General features: G+C 36.0%; 1 protein-coding gene across 1 annotated transcript in view; it reads left to right on the plus strand.

Annotated features, from left to right (window-relative positions):
- The window catches only part of LOC122800801 (ras-related C3 botulinum toxin substrate 1), a 581,096-nt gene that overhangs the window by 369,059 nt on the left and 191,402 nt on the right, over positions 1-20,635 (plus strand). The window contains exon 4 of the mRNA XM_044070082.1: positions 10,276-10,338. Coding sequence (XP_043926017.1) covers positions 10,276-10,338 — 63 coding nt within the window. The remainder of the gene's footprint in view (positions 1-10,275; positions 10,339-20,635) is intronic.

Raw genomic sequence — 20,635 nt, forward strand, 5'->3', positions numbered from 1 at the left:
GTTTTGTTATATAAAATTTTAATTTTTGTATTTTTATTATAATATAATTTTTTGTATATATATAATTTTTTATTAAAGTGATTATGTATATGTTTTATTTTTAAAGTGTATGTTTTTATTTTATGTGTGTGTGTGTTTTATTAAAATATTTATTTTGTGTGTTTTTATATTTATTTTTATGTAAAATAAAATTTTAAAAATTTTATATGTATGTATAAAAATTTATTATACAAAATTTTATGATAATTTAATTATATATGTTTATATATTTATAATGTGATGTGTATATATGTTATTATATGTTAAAGTATATATTTTATATATGTGTTTATATATGTTTTGTTTTATGTTTATATATTTTTATGTGTATATATATGTATATTTTATAATATTTTTTATTTTTTAATTTTATTAATTTTTAAAATATAATTTTATATTTTGATGATATATATAATATTTTGGATTATTATATATATGTTGTTATATATATATATATTATGTGTTATGAAAATATAATTTTATACATTTTATATTGTATTTTATATGTTTTATATATTTTATATATATATTTTGTTTTTTTATGTTTTAATTTTTGTTTAAAACAAAATATAAAATATATATAAAATTTTGTTTTTGTGTATTTCATTATATATATATATTATATAATATATGTGTTTTTGTATAAAATGTGTATATATGTGTTATAATATATATGTTTATATAATAATATTATTACATATAATATATATAAAATGTGGTTCATATATATTTTGTGTGTTATATAAAAATCAAATATATTTTTACAATTTTATATATTGTGTTATATATTTTATTATTTGTATATATATATATATATAAAATTTTAATTTTTTATATATATACATATTTAATTATATTATTGATACATATAATTATATTAATGTGTGTATATTATATATAATATATATATTATAAAATATTATGTTTATATAATATTGTATATTAAAATATATAATATATACAATTTTATAACATTTTGTATGTATATAAAATATTTTTTATATAAACAAAAATTAAAATTTTATATATTTTTATATTATACAAAATTTTATTATACATATATATATAATGTATATATATATATATATTAAAATATATATATATTTTTTTATATGTTTTGTATATTTTATAAAATATTTTAATATATAATATATTTTGAAAATTATATATATGTAATATATAATTTTTTGTATAAAAATGTATATATGTTATATATATGTATATATGTTTTATATATATAATTTTATATAAAATGTATATAAAGTGTTGTTTTATAAAATTTTTATATAAAGTAAAGTTTTATATTATTAAAATATTATGTTTTGTATTATATATTATATATGTTAAAATTTTGTATATATTATATATGTTTTATTTATATAAAATTTTAAAATAATTTTATGTATAAAATATCAAAGTATATTAAAATTTTGTATATTATTATATTATTAATTATTATTATTATATTATTATATGTATGTTTTGTATTTTAAAATTATATGTATACATATTATTATTTTATTGCATATGTTTTTGTATTGTGCAAAATGTTTTTGTTTTATATGTATTTGTATAAATTTCAATGTTAAAGTATAATTTTGTATATTATGTATATGTAAAGTATGTTTTATATTATATATACATATTTTATTATATTTTTATTATGTTAAAGTAATAAAGTATATATTAGTGCATAATGTATATATATTATATTACATATTAATATATATATATTTATTATTATATATTCATATGTTTCATTTTATTATGTATATGATGTAATATATTAATATATATGTATAAAAATGTATATTAAACATTCATATACATACAAAGTATAATGTTATATAATTATTATGTTGTATTAAAAATTACATTATTATATGTATATATATTAAAATTAAAATATATAATTTTATATTTTTAAAATATTTATATATATATATGTATAAAATTTTATATTTTTATTTTTATGTTTTATATATATATGTTTAAAATATATGTATATTTTTATATATATATATGTTTTATTGTATATAATATTTTTATTTATTATATGTATTATATATATTAATATATATATATATAAAATATTTATACATATATATTTTTATATAATTTTAAAAATTTTTAAAATATTTTTATTATATATGATATTTTATATAATGTATATATATGTATATATTTTATATATAATATGTATATATATTTATTAAAATACATATATATATATATAAAATTTCATAATATATGTAAATAAAATTAAAATATATATCTATATTAAAATAGGGCAAATATTTTGGGACATATATTTTATTAAAATATAAAATATGTATAGAACAAACAATAGAAAAACATTTAATAAACATATATATTAATAATTATATATATAGCAAAAACATATATTAATATACTTTATATTATTATAAAATATTTATATATTATTAATCATAGTTTTAATTATACATATGTTGTTGATTAATTTTTATATACTTAAAATTTATATATATTTTATATAATTTATTATAATTTAATACTTTAATATTATTGTCCCCCTTTTATTTTTTTGTAAATGTATATAATAATTGTTAAAAATTTTTTCATATATATTATATATGTTATGAAAATTTTAAAGTATACATATATATATGTTTAATATATTATGATTTATGGTTTATGTTTAAAATATGTTGTTAATAATATAATATGTTTTAATTTTATGTATATATATTTTATATAATATGTATATGTATATATATATATTTTATATGTATATATATATATTATATGTATATATATATAAAAATTATATATATTTTATAAAATTTTATTAAAATATATATATGTATAAAATTTTATTTTTGTATATTTTATTATATATGTATATTTTATATTTTGTGTTTTTATATAAAATATATTGTATATTTTAAAATGTATATGTATATATTTTATGTAAAATTATAAAATATTTTATGTATATATTTATATATATATATATATGTATATATATAATTAAATTTTAATAAAATGTTTTTTAATAAATAAAAATATATAAAATAAATTAGAAAATTTTTTAATTATAAATTTAATGGGAAACCAAAAATATTATATTTTCATTATATTTATAAATTTTAATGGGAATATTCAAAACAGTAACAACCAAATCCCCTTTCCCCTCCTTTAATTAATCCCAAAACTAAATAAAAACATTTTTCCCCAAAATTTTTAATTATCCCCCAAAATTTGACATGGTCAACCAAAACCCAAATTTATTCCCCATTTTATTTCCCCTTTCACCAAACCCAATTTCTCAAAAATGGTTTTAAAGTCCATTTCCAAAAAAAAACAAAGCGTTTTTATATTCCCCAAAAACCCTTTAGATTTTATATCATACTATGGGTATTTTTATTAAAACAATATTAAAATGTGGCTTTGCCAATTAAAACAAAATAAAAAACCCCAAAAAAGATTCAAAAAAATTTCGAAAAATGTAACCCCCAAAACAAAAAAACATAAAATTTTAAAAGAAGAATTTTTAAAACCCCTTTATTTTAAAAAAAAACAACTGCCCTTTTAAAATCAGAAAATTTAAATTAAAAAATTTCTTTAACCCCAGCAAATAATATATTAAGATCAAACTATAAATAATATATTACATAAACAACCTTAATTAATTCCCTTTTAACAACACAAAATTTTTAAAAAGGCAAATAGGTTTTAAGAATTAAAATTTTTAAAATTCCAAAATCTAGAACCCCAAAATACTAATTTTCTTTTATTAATATAAATTTTACAAAAATTCAAATATAAAAATTACCATAAATAACCCAAATTTAATGGGTTACAAAAAATAATAAAAAATATGGTTAATTTTTAAAAAGCTAAAAAATAAAGATATATTAAAAAATTTTTATAAACCTTATAAATTTTTTTATATTAAAATTTAAAATTTCCGTTTTAAAAACAATAAATTTAATGCAACCCAAACTTTATAACCAAAAGGGAAAAAAAAAAAAATTTTTTCTTAAATGTTTAAAAAACATTAAAGTTTTTAATTAATATTTCCCCTTTTAAAATTCTTTTAAAAAAAATGTTTATTTAAAAAAATTTTTAATATATAAATTATTTTATGTTATCTAATAAATAATAAATTTAATTATTGTTTATAATTTATTTTTTCTATAAATGTTCTTTTGATATCCTGTATTTGTTCATATGAATTTATATATTTTTATACATTAATTTATTAAAATTAAATTTTTTTTATTAAATCTTAGTTTGCAAAAATTTTTTAATATATACATATATAAATTTTTATTTATCTATTATTTTTTATTATATACATTTTTATTATTTTATATTTAAAATTTAATGTTTTATATTATTTTTATAAAGTTTTATATATTTTTGTTACAAATATCATTATTAAGACCAAAAAGTATAAAATTTAAATAAAAAATATTATATGTAAAATATATATTTTAAAATTTTTATATATGTGTAAAATATATATATGTATATTTTATATTTTAAAGTTTTGTATATATATATTATATGTATATATATATATGTATTTTAATGTATATATATATATGTATATTATGTATATTAAAATATATGTAAAATGTATATAATTTTATATATGTATATTATATATATATATATATATTATATTGTATGTATATTAATTTTTGTATAAAATATATGTTATGTATATATATAAAGTATATAAAATTACAAAGTATATATGATAGTATTAAAATGTATATGTTTTATATGTTATGTATATATATTTTATATTATTAAAATTAAAAATGTATATTATATATATGTTATGTATATTAATAATATTTTGCATATATATATTATATATATATATGTATATTATATTATATAAAATTTCATATAATATGTATATTAAAATTATATTATATGTATATGTATATATATATTTTATATGTATATTTCATGTATATAATTTTTATAAATATAATATATATTATTTAACATTATTTTTTATATATATGATGATATAATATTAATATATATATTAATATTTTATATACATTAATATAGTGATTAATTTCAGAGAATAGATATATTAATATAATAAGTATATTATATTATATATTATAATTTTTGGTATTTACATAAAATTGGGAAAAATTTTAAAAAAAAATGATTGATTTTTATAATGAAGGGGGAAGGGATAATGAAGGAAGAAAGATTTGAATTTGGGAAGGGGAAAATTAATTTTAAAAATGTAAAGATAACATAAAAATGTTAAAATTTCATTTATGGTAATTAAAATGTAATTTTTGGAAAATGTATGTTATTGGATGTTAATTAATTTGTGTAGAAAGATTTGAAAGTTAAATTAATATGGTAATTATATTTTAAATTTTAAAATTGTAAACAAAGGATTATTTGGGGGAAATATATAAAAATTATGTAAAAATGGAAAGAATTTTTTTTGGATAAACTAAGGGGGGGAAATAATTTAAGATTTTAATACCTATTGAATGTTAAAGGGGTTTTTTTATGAAAAATTATGTGGATTTTTATTTTAATACAAATATTTTTTATAATTAAGATTTAACCCAAAATCAAAAAAGGTTTTATATATAACTTTTTTTAAAAATATTATTTAATGTATATATTTAAATTTTTCTTTAAAATATTTTTAGATATTCACAAATTTAATTTCAGGTATTAATGGATTTATTATTTTCATAATATTTAGGGAAATTTTAAATTATCCAGTGTGGCCCTTAATCAGTCCATTCATTTGCCAACCTTTTCTAATCCACAGAACAAGGGGGAACGAGTACTGCACTTATTGGACATGCACAGACAACTTAGATTTTACTTAGACAGCACTTAAACCTCTCAGGAAATCTGAACCGCTGCTGGTTGCATTTGCTGCAGGAGCAGAGGGGAAGGCCATTTAAAAGCAAACTGTTTCTAAGTGGATAGGCCACTGCATTCATTTCTGCTACAAGCATCATGGAAAACCTACTCCACAGGGGATTAGACCACATTCCACCAGGGCTGCATCTACCTCTACAACCTTTCTCAGAGGTGTCCCTATCGGGGACATCCTAGAAGCTGCTACCTGGAGTTCTGTACATACCTTCACCAAGCATTGCCACTTGCCAATTTTTTCTAAATCCAGAGCTGGTTTTGCCACTGCAGTCTTGCAGGGCCTTATAGCTGGTCCTAATGCTAATTACCTCCTCCCATCCTTAGCTTTGGGAATCTACCCAAATGTGATGACTGCGACAGTTTAACATGAACATAGTACAGTTGTGTACACTTACAAAAAATGTAGATGTTCAAGTATATTTACTGTTGCAGTCTTGATTACCCTCCCTCCAGCCCCCCTGACTTCTATTGACTATCTCTATTCTTGTTTACTATGCTTACATTTTTTGGTGTATTTGCTTTTGTGTTGAGGTGTAACCTTGTATAAAATTGCTTCTAGTTATGGGGGCACCTGACATCTGGGGCAAGAAAAACTGATGTAATGGTGTCTGCTGCATGCTTTATACCCCTGACATCATGGAAGATGAGACTGCAACAGATGCAGGACCCAAGACTTTGATAATCAGGCCGACTGAGGGCTACTGCAAGCAGATAACCCAAATGTGATGACTGCAACAGTGAGTACACTCTAACATCTACATTTATGCTAAGTGTACACAACTGTATTTTTCAGGGCAGGATCTATGCACTTTAAGTTCTCTGCGCTTCCCTTTGGCTTATCCACTGATCCCAGAGTTTTCACAAAATACCTGGCTCCAGCCATTGTTTTTTTGCAGACAAATATTCAAATTTACCCCTACTTGTACAATTGCCTAATTCAGGCAGACAGGAAAAGCTTTTACAGCACCTGACCTTTGTGAAGGGCCTACTGATCTCCCTGGGGTATACCAACAACGAAAAGCAATCAAAACTAGTCCCCACACACAATTGTATTCCAGGTAGCAAGCCTGGACACAGCATCCCAAATGGCATTCCTTACTCCAAAAAAAAAAAAAAAAAAAAAAGCCTGCCTGACAGGCTACTTCTCTCAACTAGTCACCAGAACCCAGTTATCCGCAAGGAAAATCCTGCAAGCTCTAGGGTTCATGGCCTCCAGCGTTCTACTCATTCCATATGCCAGTCTGCATATGAAGAAACTGCAATGGTACCCAAAAAGCTTTTGGTGTCAACACTCTCAAGACCTGGAAATTTCATACCTGTGATACCCTGTCTAAGGAAAGATGTTCTTTGGTGGGCAGCAGCAGGCAACCACAACAAGGGACTTCCTTCTCACAACCCCATGCCCAGACCCCCACCACAGACGGACTATGCCTGAGTTGCACACCTTGATGGCAGGTGCATTCATCCAAAAAGAGATGCCAGCTGTTCAGCACGCCGTGACAGCTTTCAGACCCCTACTCTCCCCAGGGCCTCTAGTGATCAAAACGGACACCACAGTGATGTGGTGCATCAACAAGCAGGGAGGGACCCGCTCTTATCCTCCCTGCAGGCTCGCCATGACCCTTTGGCACACGGTCTCAGCCATGCAAATACACCTGCTAGTACAATTCCTGCCAGGCTCCCTAAACTCTCTGGCAGGCAACTTAGGAACCTGCAAGACCACAAGAGCCTTCAACCTTGTAACCCAGAAATGGGGCACCCCAAAGGTGGATCTCTTTGCTTTCCACTCCAGACAGCTCAGCAAATTCTGCACCAGGGAACCTCACAGCAAGGCCTGGAAAGTGAATGCTCTATCCTTCCAATGGGTAAACCTCTCGATCTGTGCATTTCCCCCTCTACCACTCATTTCAAGGGTTCTGCTCAAGAGGGGAGGAAAAACCAAGGGCAATCTTGCTCCAGACTGGCCACGCCAGCACTGGTACCCACTGCTGCGCAGCCTGTCACCCCCTGCTGCCATGGCACCTACCTCAGATCCCAACATTCCTGACCCAGAAGAATGGAGATTTCATGAATCCACAATTGCAGACCCTGAACCTGGCAGCCTGGCTTATTCCCTGACCTCTTCTCAAGCTGCAAGCCTAAGCAAACAAGTCCTGGATGTTATACGGGAAGCTAGATGCCCCAGCACTAGAAAATCCTATGCTGACAAGTGGAAAAGATTTTGCAGTTGGATCCAGGCTAAGGAAGCTGAAACAGCACAGCCCTCCCTTCCTCTCATCCTGGATTACCTAGTAGACCTACTACACAGGGGTCTGTCCTCTTCTATTAAAATTCATGCCTCTGCCATCTCTGCTCATTACAGCACAGAGCCACCTCTCTTCTCACACCCTCTCATCAACCCGTTCCTGAGAGGGGCTAACAACTTAAGGCCACCCAGAAGAGCTCCTATCCCAGCTTGGGACCTTCACTTTGTGTTGGAAAAGCTCACCCTACCCCCTTTTGAGCCTGCAGCTTCAACAGAGTTAAAATTCCCTTCTTGGAAAACAGCCTTGCTTCTGGCTGTTACTTCAACTAGAAGTTTAAGCTACAAGCACTCATGGCTGTAGAGTCCATTTTTCATGCTGACAGGGTCTCCCCTCAGGACTAACCAAGCATTCATTTGTCCACCATTTTCCCTAACCCACAAATCAAGGGGGAAAGGATTCTGCACTCTCTAGATGTGCGCACACAGCTCAGATTCTATCTGGATAGGACAAAATCTTTTAGAAAAACTGACCAATTGCTAGTCAGCTTCGCAGCAGGGGGCAGCGGGCAAGGCCATATCCAAACAGTCTCCAAATGGTTGGCACACTGCATCCATTTCTGCTACAGACAGCACAAGAAACTGCCGCCAAAGGGGATCAGGACACATTCCACCAGGGCAACCTCCACAGCTTTTCTCAGAGGGGTCCCCACCAGAGACATCCTGGAGGCTGCAACATGGACTTCTGTTCATACCTTCAAGCATTACCACCTGCCTATCTTCTCCAAATCCAGGGCAGGCTTTGCCACAGCAATCTTGCAGGGCATCTTAGCCACCCCCCGTCTTCTTGACTGCCTCCACCCTTTTCTTCAGCTTTGGGAATCAACCCAAGTTTGACTGCAACAGTGAAACATGAACATGGTACAGTTGTGTACACTTACCATAAATGTAGATGTTAGAGTATATTCACTGTTGCAGTCCTGGTTTCCCACCCTCCATCCCCATTGTCTCTCTCTCTCTCTTCCTCTCACCTTACAGGGAATTTTTGGTATTTACTTTCTACTGGTGGTGTTCTACCATAACATAGCACCCTATTTGGGGGCTCCTGACAGTTGGGGCAAGAAAAACTGATGTAATGGCGTCGGCTGCCTGATTTTATACCACTGAAGACCTGACGTCAGTCCTGGAGCGACAGCAGCCGGCTCAGAAATACTAAGCTTCTGGTATTCAGGCCGACTGAGGACTACTCCTTGCAGGATAACCCAAGTGTGATGACTGCAACAGTGAATACACTCTGTGGAGCCTAGGTACTTGGCTTTTTTTTGTCCTAGTGCAAGAAAAAACTGAAGCTAGTGCCAGCTTTGACCACCCTTTCTACCACCAACTTCCTGATGGAAGCAGCCAGGAGTCTGCCAGGTCAGGAAGGTAAGTGTAACATTTTTTGGTATTCAAGACAGTATTTTGAGTTTATGCTAACATCTTCATAAGTTGCAAATGTACTTTAGATACATTATCCCTTAATCCTTCATTTGTCTCTCTCTCCTTGCACTGCAGTTATCCCCCACCCAAGGCAGACTTAACTATGCTAGATTATTTCATACATTTCCTTCTTTTAAGGTTGTGTTTACATAATTTTATGCTGCTTACTTCAGGTAAAGGGTGGTGGTTGAAGCTTGCTTAAGCTCCTACAGTATTTGAAAGTGTGTAGCTCCTCAGACTTGCCATTTGTAGCCCTGGCTTATGACATGGTCAGAAAAATGAATGACAAAGGGAAGGCCTTTGATTCTTGGAGTTTGTTCTACCCAGTACTTCTCAAATATAATAAATACTTAAAAAAAATCCATCTAAAGGTGACACAAATGACAGCCCAGAACCAAACTTGATTTTTATTGATATTCACTCCACTTGTATGATCGGTAGTTGGGTTCATTCTTTGGTGGAAACGTGTACTGTTGGAGCAAAGACCTTTTTAGATGTACAGTGCGTATTTGTAAGTATCTTGAAGTTTTTAAAGTGATTTTTGAGTGGCAGTTTTTTGCTCTTTTTAACAAATTTATTTTCTTTTACAGGATGTGTTCTTAATTTGCTTTTCACTTGTAAGCCCTGCATCATTTGAAAATGTTCGTGCAAAGGTGAGCACACTTTCATACATGCATGTATATAGCTGCTAAGACTCTGACAGGAGGAATTAAAGATCTGGAAAAATTGTAGTTCACAGTTATGGCAGTAAACAAATCGTGTTCATCCAGCAAACGTAATTATGTTCCCTAGTATGTTAAATGTGCAGCACTGATGTGTGACTGAGGTGTACCTGAAAGAGCAGTTTTAATTCTGTGCCTGATTGGATATCAAGGAATGCAGAAGAAAACAGTTTTCTTACCTGTAGTTGGCATTGCAGTTTGCATGCTGTATTTGAATGTCTATTTAGGTTCCACAAAGACAGTTGCTGCTTGGGTATAAAGTGTAACTGTTCGCCATGGATTTAGGTGCAAGATCGTAGAGTGAAGCCCTTCAAACATATCTAGCCAGGAAGAGTTTTTCCATTTTTAGGAAAACCTGCTATGTTTTCAGAGTTGCAGCTTGAGCATTCCCATGAAAAATAAAAGATGAAAGCGAGCCTCAAAAAAATTGGCCAGGCGAACCGCAGAATCCAGTAATTCATTGGGAACCTAGATCCGAAGAACTTTGCTCTGTGGAGGCACTGTGCCGCCCTTGGTCCTAATGCCTGTAGTTTGACACATTTGGCAGTGCTGCTTTGGAAGATGCCTCAAGTTTTCAGCATGTCCCACCATACCAAAAGCTCAACTAGACAGCAGATCAGTCAAATGTCAATTCTCCAGTGCTGTTGCAAGGGGAGGGTGTTGTCTTTGCTACTGTAGAGGGAGTTCATATGGAGGCTGAATGCAGGAGCATTCCCTCATCCAGTTTATTAACCCCCAGCCATTTGAAGTTGGTTTCTGCCAAACTGAAGCTGTTGTGTTATGATGAGTCATCAACTCCTGCTACCCACCCATCTGTCAAGATTGGGCTAAGCTGATTCATGGCTTTTACAAAGCCTGCAACCTGAATCATGCCCGCTCTGTGTTTGGGTTGAGTCCAGTCCAAGAGAACAAAGCCTTTCCTTTGAGAGACCCTTACTCCAACTTTGAGGGTTAGGAGTATCTGGACTGTAAGTCCAGGATGTCATCCCTGTCAAGAACCTAAGCATACCAGAGTTAAAGATGGCATACCATACAGTAAAAACACACTGGCCTCTGGTTCACCACCATTGGACCTGCCCTCATGAGGTATTCTTTCTAATGACCAACTTATAAGACCCTAGGCCTCCTGGTAAAGAGCTATTGATCTTCTGGTTCTGGGCCTTCCTAAAACAGTAGCTGTCCCTCCAGTACAGGAAATTCTTGTGGATGTCTTTGCTATATCCCTGGAACCAGACTCCCAACTCCCCTACCCCATGAGGCTTGACCACTTTTACAGAGTGCAGGATGTGTCAAATTTCTTTGTAAGAACCCTTCTGCAGACCTCGTTGTGTACCTTTGGCCTGTGCAAAAAGTCACTGGGTTCCTAGTGTAACACACTTGCCAATGACTAGAATTAGGTCACTGGGTAGATTAGGAAAAAGTGCGTTTTAACCCTGGCATTAAGAATATTAAATTGCCAGACCCCACACTAAAGTAGCAGGAGCATGTCATTTGCCAGCGTTTGTTGTGGGGGGGTCATGTAGGATGAGAACCATAAGGCTTCCGTGATTGTCCGATGCAACTAGGGAAGCATGAACCAAAATGTTGGTTAATAAGCAGATGCAGCATCCAGGAGTGCTCCAACAGATTTTCTTGACAAGGATTTGGTCCCTGTCTGAGAACTGAGGTTACAGCTCCTCGGTGCATCTCTAGGTAAGGACTTCCCTCTGTCTTTCAATTCTCCAAGTAGGTTGTATACCTGGGCTCCAAAGGGAAGGCCCTTTATTTCCCAAATGTAGTAGAAATTATCCTAACAGACAAGGACTTTACCTTGCCTCCAGTAATAAAAGAAAAAAAAGCACTACAAAAAAAGAGAAGATGGCAGCCTGAAGACAGAGGTGGGGGCACTTCTCAGCAGGAAGCAGCTGTGACACCATTCTCCTCCCTCGTCCTTGTCCTCAAAAGTCTAAATCTTAATGCCATGTTCTTCGTGTTTCACTGTTGCAGTAATCACACTTGGGTTATCTGCCTGCAGGTAGCCCTCAGTCGGCCCGAATACCGGAGTCTTGGGATTTCTGCTTTGGATGCTTTCGCTTCTTTCATGACGCCGGGGGTATAAAACATGCAGCAGACTCCATTACATTAGCTTTCCTTGCGTGGGAGCCCGAAGCAGAAGCAGTCTGTAAGTGCAGGTCGGCCGCTACTGACATTTTCGTTTTTCGAGTTTCAAACCTGAAGTCTTCTAAAGCTAAGTACCCCATTGGGGATCTTTTTTTCTTTCTCTGACCGATGTCAGAAAAAGTTAACAATTGTCTTGCCTGTGGAAAGCAAATACTTCTCAGATTTTCATTCTTACTGCATCACCTGTTTAGGCCCAGACCACGACCACCTTCGCTGTCGGTTTTGTGCCTTTTTCAACGCCCAGACTATTTGTTGTCAGGCTATCTTTGTCGATAAATTCTTTCTCTCTCTCGTTCTCCGTATTCCAAAATTGCTTTAAGCCATGCGACTACCGATCTTCCAAAAAAATGTAAGGATAAAGACAGACCGCATAGGTCCAAAACTGCCAACGACGCTTCCGTTAAGCTAGTTGCCAGTCTGCCGGCACTCAATGAGGTGCTTTGGCAGCCCCTGATACCCGCTTCTACAGATTTGCAGGCCTCTACTGAGACCCATTCGGAGTCCGGTATGCCGAGAGATGCTGCTTTGACTATGAAACCTGCGGATGTGTCTACCTTGGATGGGTGATGGGTCCGGAACCGCTGTGCAGGCACCAGCTTCTGAGTGTGTATTCATGCCTTCCGATGTTCATATTAAACCGACCACTTCGTTTTTCAATAAAACTACTGAATTTCTCATGCCCAGAGTTCACACTACGCCTCTGAATTTAACGACCAAAGCGCATTCTCAAGCTCCCATGCCTCAAACAAATGCTTAGAATGGCTGAAGACCTTATTACTTTAATTAGGGGAAGCCAGCCTTCCCCCTCTAAAAGACAAATTGATTTTCCTTCTGATTCTACAGACCATGGGTCCGATGATTCTGATCCCTCTGATTACCAGGACATACCATTAACCACCTATGAGGATTCAGATGCAGAGGATTCCATTCCCCTCTGCCTCCCCTCCAGAAGCCTTTTCTTTTGGTGAAACCTTGCATACCCCAAGAGCATTTCTGCTGGGAATGCCAGGACTACCCTCAATCAAAAAGAGACTCAAGGAATTTTTAGACTTGCCTCAGCACAGGCCTCTAGCTATACCCCCTGTCCTGGATATTGTAGATGACATCTTCATGGAATCAAGTCTTACCCTTGGTACTCTACCTCCAGCTCCTAGAAAGTCTGACAGGTACTACAGAGTACCTGACTCCACAAATTTCTGTCTCAAAATCCTAGTGCGGATCCAGAGACCATTTCCCAGGGACCTAAAGGTATTACGGCTACTACAGCCAAAAATCCTACCCCTTCGGATAGGGATTCTAAGGCTTTAGACAGATGGGGGTAAGAAGGTATATACCTCTAACTCTTGCCATCAGGGCTTTAAATTGCCAGTTTCACATGTTGAAGTACCAGCAGCATATTATGGAACTAATTAAACAAAAAATATTTCCTGATTGTGCAGAAAATAAAGATTTACTAGAGTTAATTCATTCTGCAAACCAAGTTGGTAAACGTACTTTGCAGTGTGGTTTTGATATCTTAAGAAGCATCTTGCAGGGCTGCTGTCACTGGGTCTGTTCTGATAAGGCATGCTTGGCTGAAGGAACAAATCTTGACAGACCAGCACAATTACTAGATGCTCCATTAAATCAAGAACGTTTGGCACAAAAGCAGAATAAGTTCTTAAGATGGAGGAAAAAGCTAAATCTGTGCAAACTACTTTCTTACAGGTACAGCCACCTAGATTCAGTAGGCATTGGCCTTCGAAAAACAGGTTGTTTCCATTCCCTCCCAGGCCTTCAGTCCAACCTTCTCAGTCCAAACCCAGGGGCAGTAGACCACAAAGACCTACAGTCTCAGGGTATGCACAGATCTAAACAATGTAGTGCTCCCACCTCAAAAACAGGAAGTAGTAAGCCGCCCTCTTATGGAAAAACTTCACAATGACCTCTCCTGCATCCTTTCCAGCCATGCCCAAGTACTTGCACCCCCAGTAGGAAAACTTGCCCTGCATGCAAAAAAATGGGAGTACATTACCCAGGACCGTTGGGTCTTAAACATTGTATCCCAGGAATACAGATTCTACTTTCATTCACTGCCAACCTGAAGCGGATTGCCAGACCGTCCCCCAAACCAGTGGGAAGAGGCCCAAATCAAGTACTTTCTCTTCTCAGTATCAGGGCTATTCAACCTGTTCCAGCAGAGCAAATCGGACAGGGTTTCTACTAGACTGTTTCAGGTGCCCAGAAAAGAGAACTCCTGGTGCCCTATCCTGGATCTGTCCATTCTCAACACCTTCCTGGTAGTACCAAAGTTCAAAATCCTTGCACTCCAACAGCTGCTTGCCTGTACCAGCCAAGAACTCCTGGCTGGTCACCCTAGACTTAAAAGAAGCTTATCTGCACATCCCCCATAAGAGAATCTTGCAGGAAATATCTACGTTTCAGGGCAGGCTCTATGCACCATTAGATGTTCATCGTGTTACCCTGCTGCAGTCATCACACTTGGGTTATCCTGCCATCAGGCAGTCCCGCAGTCGGCCTGAGTTCCAAAGTCTTGGTCCGGCATCAGTTGCTGTCACTTCTTCCCTGACGTCAGTGCGCCAGGGGTATACAAGAGGCATCCGCCACAATTTTCTTCAGTCTTTCTTGCCGCGCGGTGCCCGAAGCAGAAGCAGTTCGCAAGTGCCGGTCGGCAGACACCTGAGATTTTCGAATCTAATTTCAGTCCTAAGTCTTCAATAAAGCTAAGTACCCCATTGGGCAACCTTTTCTTGCCTCAGTCCGATGTCAGAAAAAGTTAATTGCATTTCTTGTGGGAAGCAAATACCTCACAAGGACTTACATTCTTTTTGTATTCCTTACCTAGGCCCAGAGCACGACGTCACTGGTTGACTGTTTTGTGCTAGGTTTAATAAACGAACGATCAAACGCCATTTTGACTTCGCACGACATTACTTTGGTAGGAAATTTAATTATATCATGCCGTCGGAGCAGCCGACGACCGGCATGCATAAAAAGCGCAAGGATAATGACAGCCTAGGAACAAGCCAGACTCCGAGGCCTCTGCTGGGCCTGTCGCCGGTTCTCCGGTTTTCAGTGAGGCACCTACGCAGCCCCTGACTACCGCAGAATTGGAACCCCAGACAGCTTTGGATTCTCAAGCGGAGTGTACTAGGCCGTCGCAGCCATCTTCATTAGGCCCTTCCGACACCGGAGCAGGAGATCCAGGTGCAGTAGAAACACCTTCGGTTGCAGAAGGTGTCTTCAGACCGACTACACTCACCATTAAATCTTATGCCAAACTTAAAACTCCATTAAAACCAAAAAAGACTAGATCAGTCTCCAGTTCAAGGCCCCATGCCCAAGAAACAGATGCTTAAGATGGCTGAAGATTTGATTACCCTAATCAGGGGGTTCCCATCCCCCTCCTGATAAAAGACCAAGACAAGAGGAGGATTATGCTTCCTCTGACCGGGTTTCAGTTTCCTCAGATTCTTCTGAGGAACAGGATTACGCTTTCCCCCCTTATGAAGAATCTGATGCTGAAGACACTATTCCCTCAGCATCTCCCCCTGAAGACTACTCCTTTGGGGAAACTTTACATACCATGAGGGAACATTTCCACTGGGAAGGCCAGGACTACTCTGCTTCTAAGAAAAGGCTCAGAGAGTTCCTTTTACTACCCCAGCACAGACCACTTGCTATCCCTCCAGTTTTAGACATTGTGGATGATGATTACTTGGAGTCTACTCTAAATCCAGATTCTCTAACTCCAGCCAAACCCGACAGATACTACAGAGTACCTGACTCACACAAATGCCTTTATAAAAGCCCTGTGGCTGACCCAGAAACAATTTCCCAGGGTCCCAAAGGGGCTAAAGCTATTATGGTTAAAAATCCTGTGCCCTCTGAAAGGGATTCCAGAGCCTTAGACAGATGGGGAAAGAAGATATACGCCTCAGCTACTCTGGCTATGAGAGCGTTAAATTGTCAGTTTCACATGCTGAAATATGAGCGATTCCTAATGTCTCCATTAAAACAAAAAATGAGCACTCATTCTGAACAGTCTGAATTCAACGAAATGCAGGATCTGTTGCATGCAGCTGAACAGGTAGGCAAACATACTTTACAATGTGGATTTGATTCATTGGAAGCTTCCTGTAGAGCAGCTGTTACTGGGTCTGTCATACGTAGACATGCTTGGTTAAAAGAACAAAAACCCTACCTGATCATGTTAAAGCAAAATTATTGGATGCAGCTTTACAGCAGGATGTATTTGGTGTCAAAGCAGAAGAGGTTTTAAAGAAAATAGAGGATAAGGCAAAGTCTATGCAGACGGTCAAGGATTTCTTACAGGTACACCCCCCTCGTTTTTCAGCAGAAATTGGCCAACAAAAAACTGGTCCTTTCCAGCTTCTGACAGATCGCAGAGGGGGCAAATACAGACGCCCAAGGGGCAGAGGTCAGTCACAAGGCCCTTACAAACCTCGCCAATGGGGTACTGCTACCCAGAAAGCAGGAGAAGACAGGCCCCAAGCTAGCAGAAGACAAACGCAATGACTCAGCCCTCAAACTACCAAGCAGATCTCTTGGCAGCTCCCTTGGAAGGAAAATTAGCACTTTTTACAGACAACTGGCACATCATCACAAAAGACAAATGGGTCCTAAACATTGTCTCACAGGGATACAGATTCCACTTTCATACCTTGCCAAGGATAAAAGAAATGCCAAACCTGCCACCAAATCAATGGGCAGAGGCACAAAAAACAAATTACAGCTCTCATGGACATGAGAGCCATTCAACAGGTACTACACAGGAGCAAGGACAAGGATTTTACTCTACTCTTTCTAGTCCCAAGAAAGGACAAAGCATGGAGACCCATTCTGGATCTTTCGATTCTGAATCTGCAAGTACCAAAATTCAAGATGCTAACACTACAGCAGCTACTTCCCATGCTGGGCAAGAATGCTTGGCTAGTAACGTTGGACCTCAAGGAGGCATACCTGCACGTCCCTATCAGACAAAATTGCAGAAGATACCTCCGCTTCATTGCAGGTTCAACCCATTATCAATTCTCTGCACTGCCCTTTGGCTTATCTACTGCGCCCAGGGTCTTCACAAAATGCCTGGCACCAGTAATTGCATACTGCAGACAGAGGAATTCAAATATACCCATACCTGGACGACTGCCTTATTCAAGCAGAAAGCAAGGACATTCTTTTAAAGCATCTGGCATTTGTCAAACACCTTGTAAGTTGCGTAGGGTACACAGTAAACGAAAAGAAATCAAAACTAGTGCCCTCACAAAACATAATATTCCTGGGTGCCAGCTTGAATACAACGGCCCAGATGGCTTATCTCACGCCAGACAAGCAACAACAGCTGACTCAATACTTCAAAATAATGGCAACAAAGACCCAACTCCCTGCAAGAAAAGTTCTGCAGGCCTTGGGATTCATGGCATCTTGCATACTACTAATACCATTTGCAAAACTGCATATGAGGAAATTACAATGGTACCTGAAAAGCGTATGGACTCAGCACAGCCACAGCTTGGAAACAATGATACCACTCATTCCCTACCTTCAACAGGAGTTTCTATTATGGGCACAGGCATGTCACCTCAAGTGTCAGCCTTTCACCTTACCCACAGCCAGGCAAACTCCGACAACAGGTGCGTCGGACTATGCCTGGGGAGCACACATGGCAGGACAGTGCATTCAGGGCAAATGGACTACAGATCAAAGGCATCTGCATATCAATCAAAAAGAAATGCTAGCAGTACAGAATGCCCTAACAGCTTTCAAGGACCTCTTACACCCAGGACAACTAATAATAAAGACTGACAATACCACAGTAATGTGGTACATAAACAGTCAAGGGGGCACACATTCCTACCCTCTATGCAGGCAAGCAATGACCTTGTGGAACACAGCACTGTCTTACCAAGTTCAACTACAAGCACAATTCCTGCCAGGAAAGAAAAACACATTGGCAGACGACCTAAGCAGAAACATCATGGATCCCCACAAGTGGAAATTAGATCCACAAGTATTTGCAATGATAACTCAAAACTAGGGACACCCAGATATCGGTTTGCCAACCCCCAAAACTACCAAGGACATTCCACCCACAAGCTTGGAAAGTGGACGCCCTCTCATTCAGTTGGAAAACATTAACAGTGTATGCCTTTCCTCCACTGCCTCTTCTAGCAAAGGTACTGCTGAAAGTCAGATTAGAGAGGCCACAAATGATGCTCATTGAACCAGACTGGCCATGCCAACACTGGTATCCAATTCTAAGGAACATGGCCCACGGCCCACCATGGATTTTACCACAAATCCCTCACCTGCTCACCCAGCGAGACAATCAGATTCTACACAGCCAGCTCAAGACTTTAAACCTGGCTGCATGGCAAATTACCTAAACCAGCCAACACCTCTATCCAAAGCTGTTATGGATGTCATTCTGGAGGCCCGGAGGCCCAGCACCAGGAAAACCTATTCAGACAAATGGAAAAAGTTTTGCGCCTGGAACCAGGCTAAAGGCCAAAATCTCCTTGATCCAAACATTCCTCAGATTCTACAATATTTAACTGAGATGTTGCACAAAGGACTTTCCTTTTCATCCATTAAGATCCACGCCTCAGCAATTTCAACACGAATCCTCCTTTATTTTCACATCCACTCCTAAGACAGTACCTCAGAGGGGCTAAGAACATAAGACCGCCTAGGAGAGCACCAACACCTACTTGGGATCTCAAGTTTGTTTTGGAAAAGCTTACACTGCCGCCCTTTGAACCAGCCTTTTCAGCTGATTTTAAAATTTCTTTCATGGAAAACTGCCCTTCTACTAGCAATAACTTCAGCTAGAAGAGTCTCAGAGCTACAGGCACCGTCAGTGGAGCCTTTCCTCATTTTTCATCAAGACAAGTCTATCTACATACTAACCCTTCCTTTATGCCAAAGGTTGTATCCAGTGTGGCCCTAAACCAAACCATTCATTTGCCCACCTTTTTCCCAAATCCCCAGAACAAAGGAAAAAGACTCTTGCACTCTTTGGACATTCACAGGCAATTGCGTTACTACTTGGATAAAACTAAGGCTGTCAGAAAATCTGACTAGCTCTTTGTAGCCTATGCTGCAGGATCACAAGGAAAAGCTATCTCAAAACAGACCATTTCAAAATGGATAGGACATTGCATATGTTTCTGCTACATGCATCATGGGAAACCGGTACCTGCTAACATTAGGTCCCACTCCACCAGGGCTACAGCTGCATCAGCAGCCTTTTTCAGGGGGGTGCCAACCAAGGATATTCTGGAAGCTGCAACTTGGAGTTCAGTGCACACCTTCACCAAACACTATTACTTACCTCTATATTTTAAGACTAGAGCTGGTTTTGCCACTGCAGTTTTGCAGAGCCTACTAGCTTCTTCTAACTCTGTTTAACTCCACCACCCATCCTTAGCTTTGGGATTCAACCCAAGTGTGATGACTGCAGCAGGGTAACACGATGAACATAGTACAGTTTTGTACCTACCATAAATGTAGATGTTAGTGTTCACCCTGCTGCAGTCCAGGTTACCCTTCCTCCATCCCCTCTGAACTAGCTGGACTTATCTATACCATTCTATCCTATACAACCTCTGTGGTGTATTTGCTTGTGCCTGAAGGTATTGTTTTATAGCTATATATATATATATATCTATATATATTGCCTACCTATTGGGTGCACCTGACATCTGGGGCAAGAAAACTGAAGAAAATGGCATCTGATGCCGCTTGTATACCCCTGGCGCACTGACGTCAGGGAAGAAGCGACAGCAACCGACGCCGCACCAAGACTTTGGAACTCGGGCCGACTGTGGGACCGCCTGACTGCAGGATAACCCAAGTGTGATGACTGCAGCAGGGGGAACACTCTGACATCTACATTTATGGTAGGTACAAAACTGTACTTTCTCTGCACTTACCCTTGGCTTATCTACTGCGCCCAGTGTATTCACAAAGTGCCTGGCTCCAGCCATTGCATATTGCAGGCAGAGAAACATTCATATTTTACCTATACTTGGACGATTGCCTAAAC

This window comes from Protopterus annectens, chromosome 1.part0 (assembly GCF_019279795.1).
Source record: "Protopterus annectens isolate FY-2018-M chromosome 1.part0, PAN1.0, whole genome shotgun sequence".
In the NCBI taxonomy this organism is placed as follows: Eukaryota; Metazoa; Chordata; order Ceratodontiformes; family Protopteridae; genus Protopterus; species Protopterus annectens.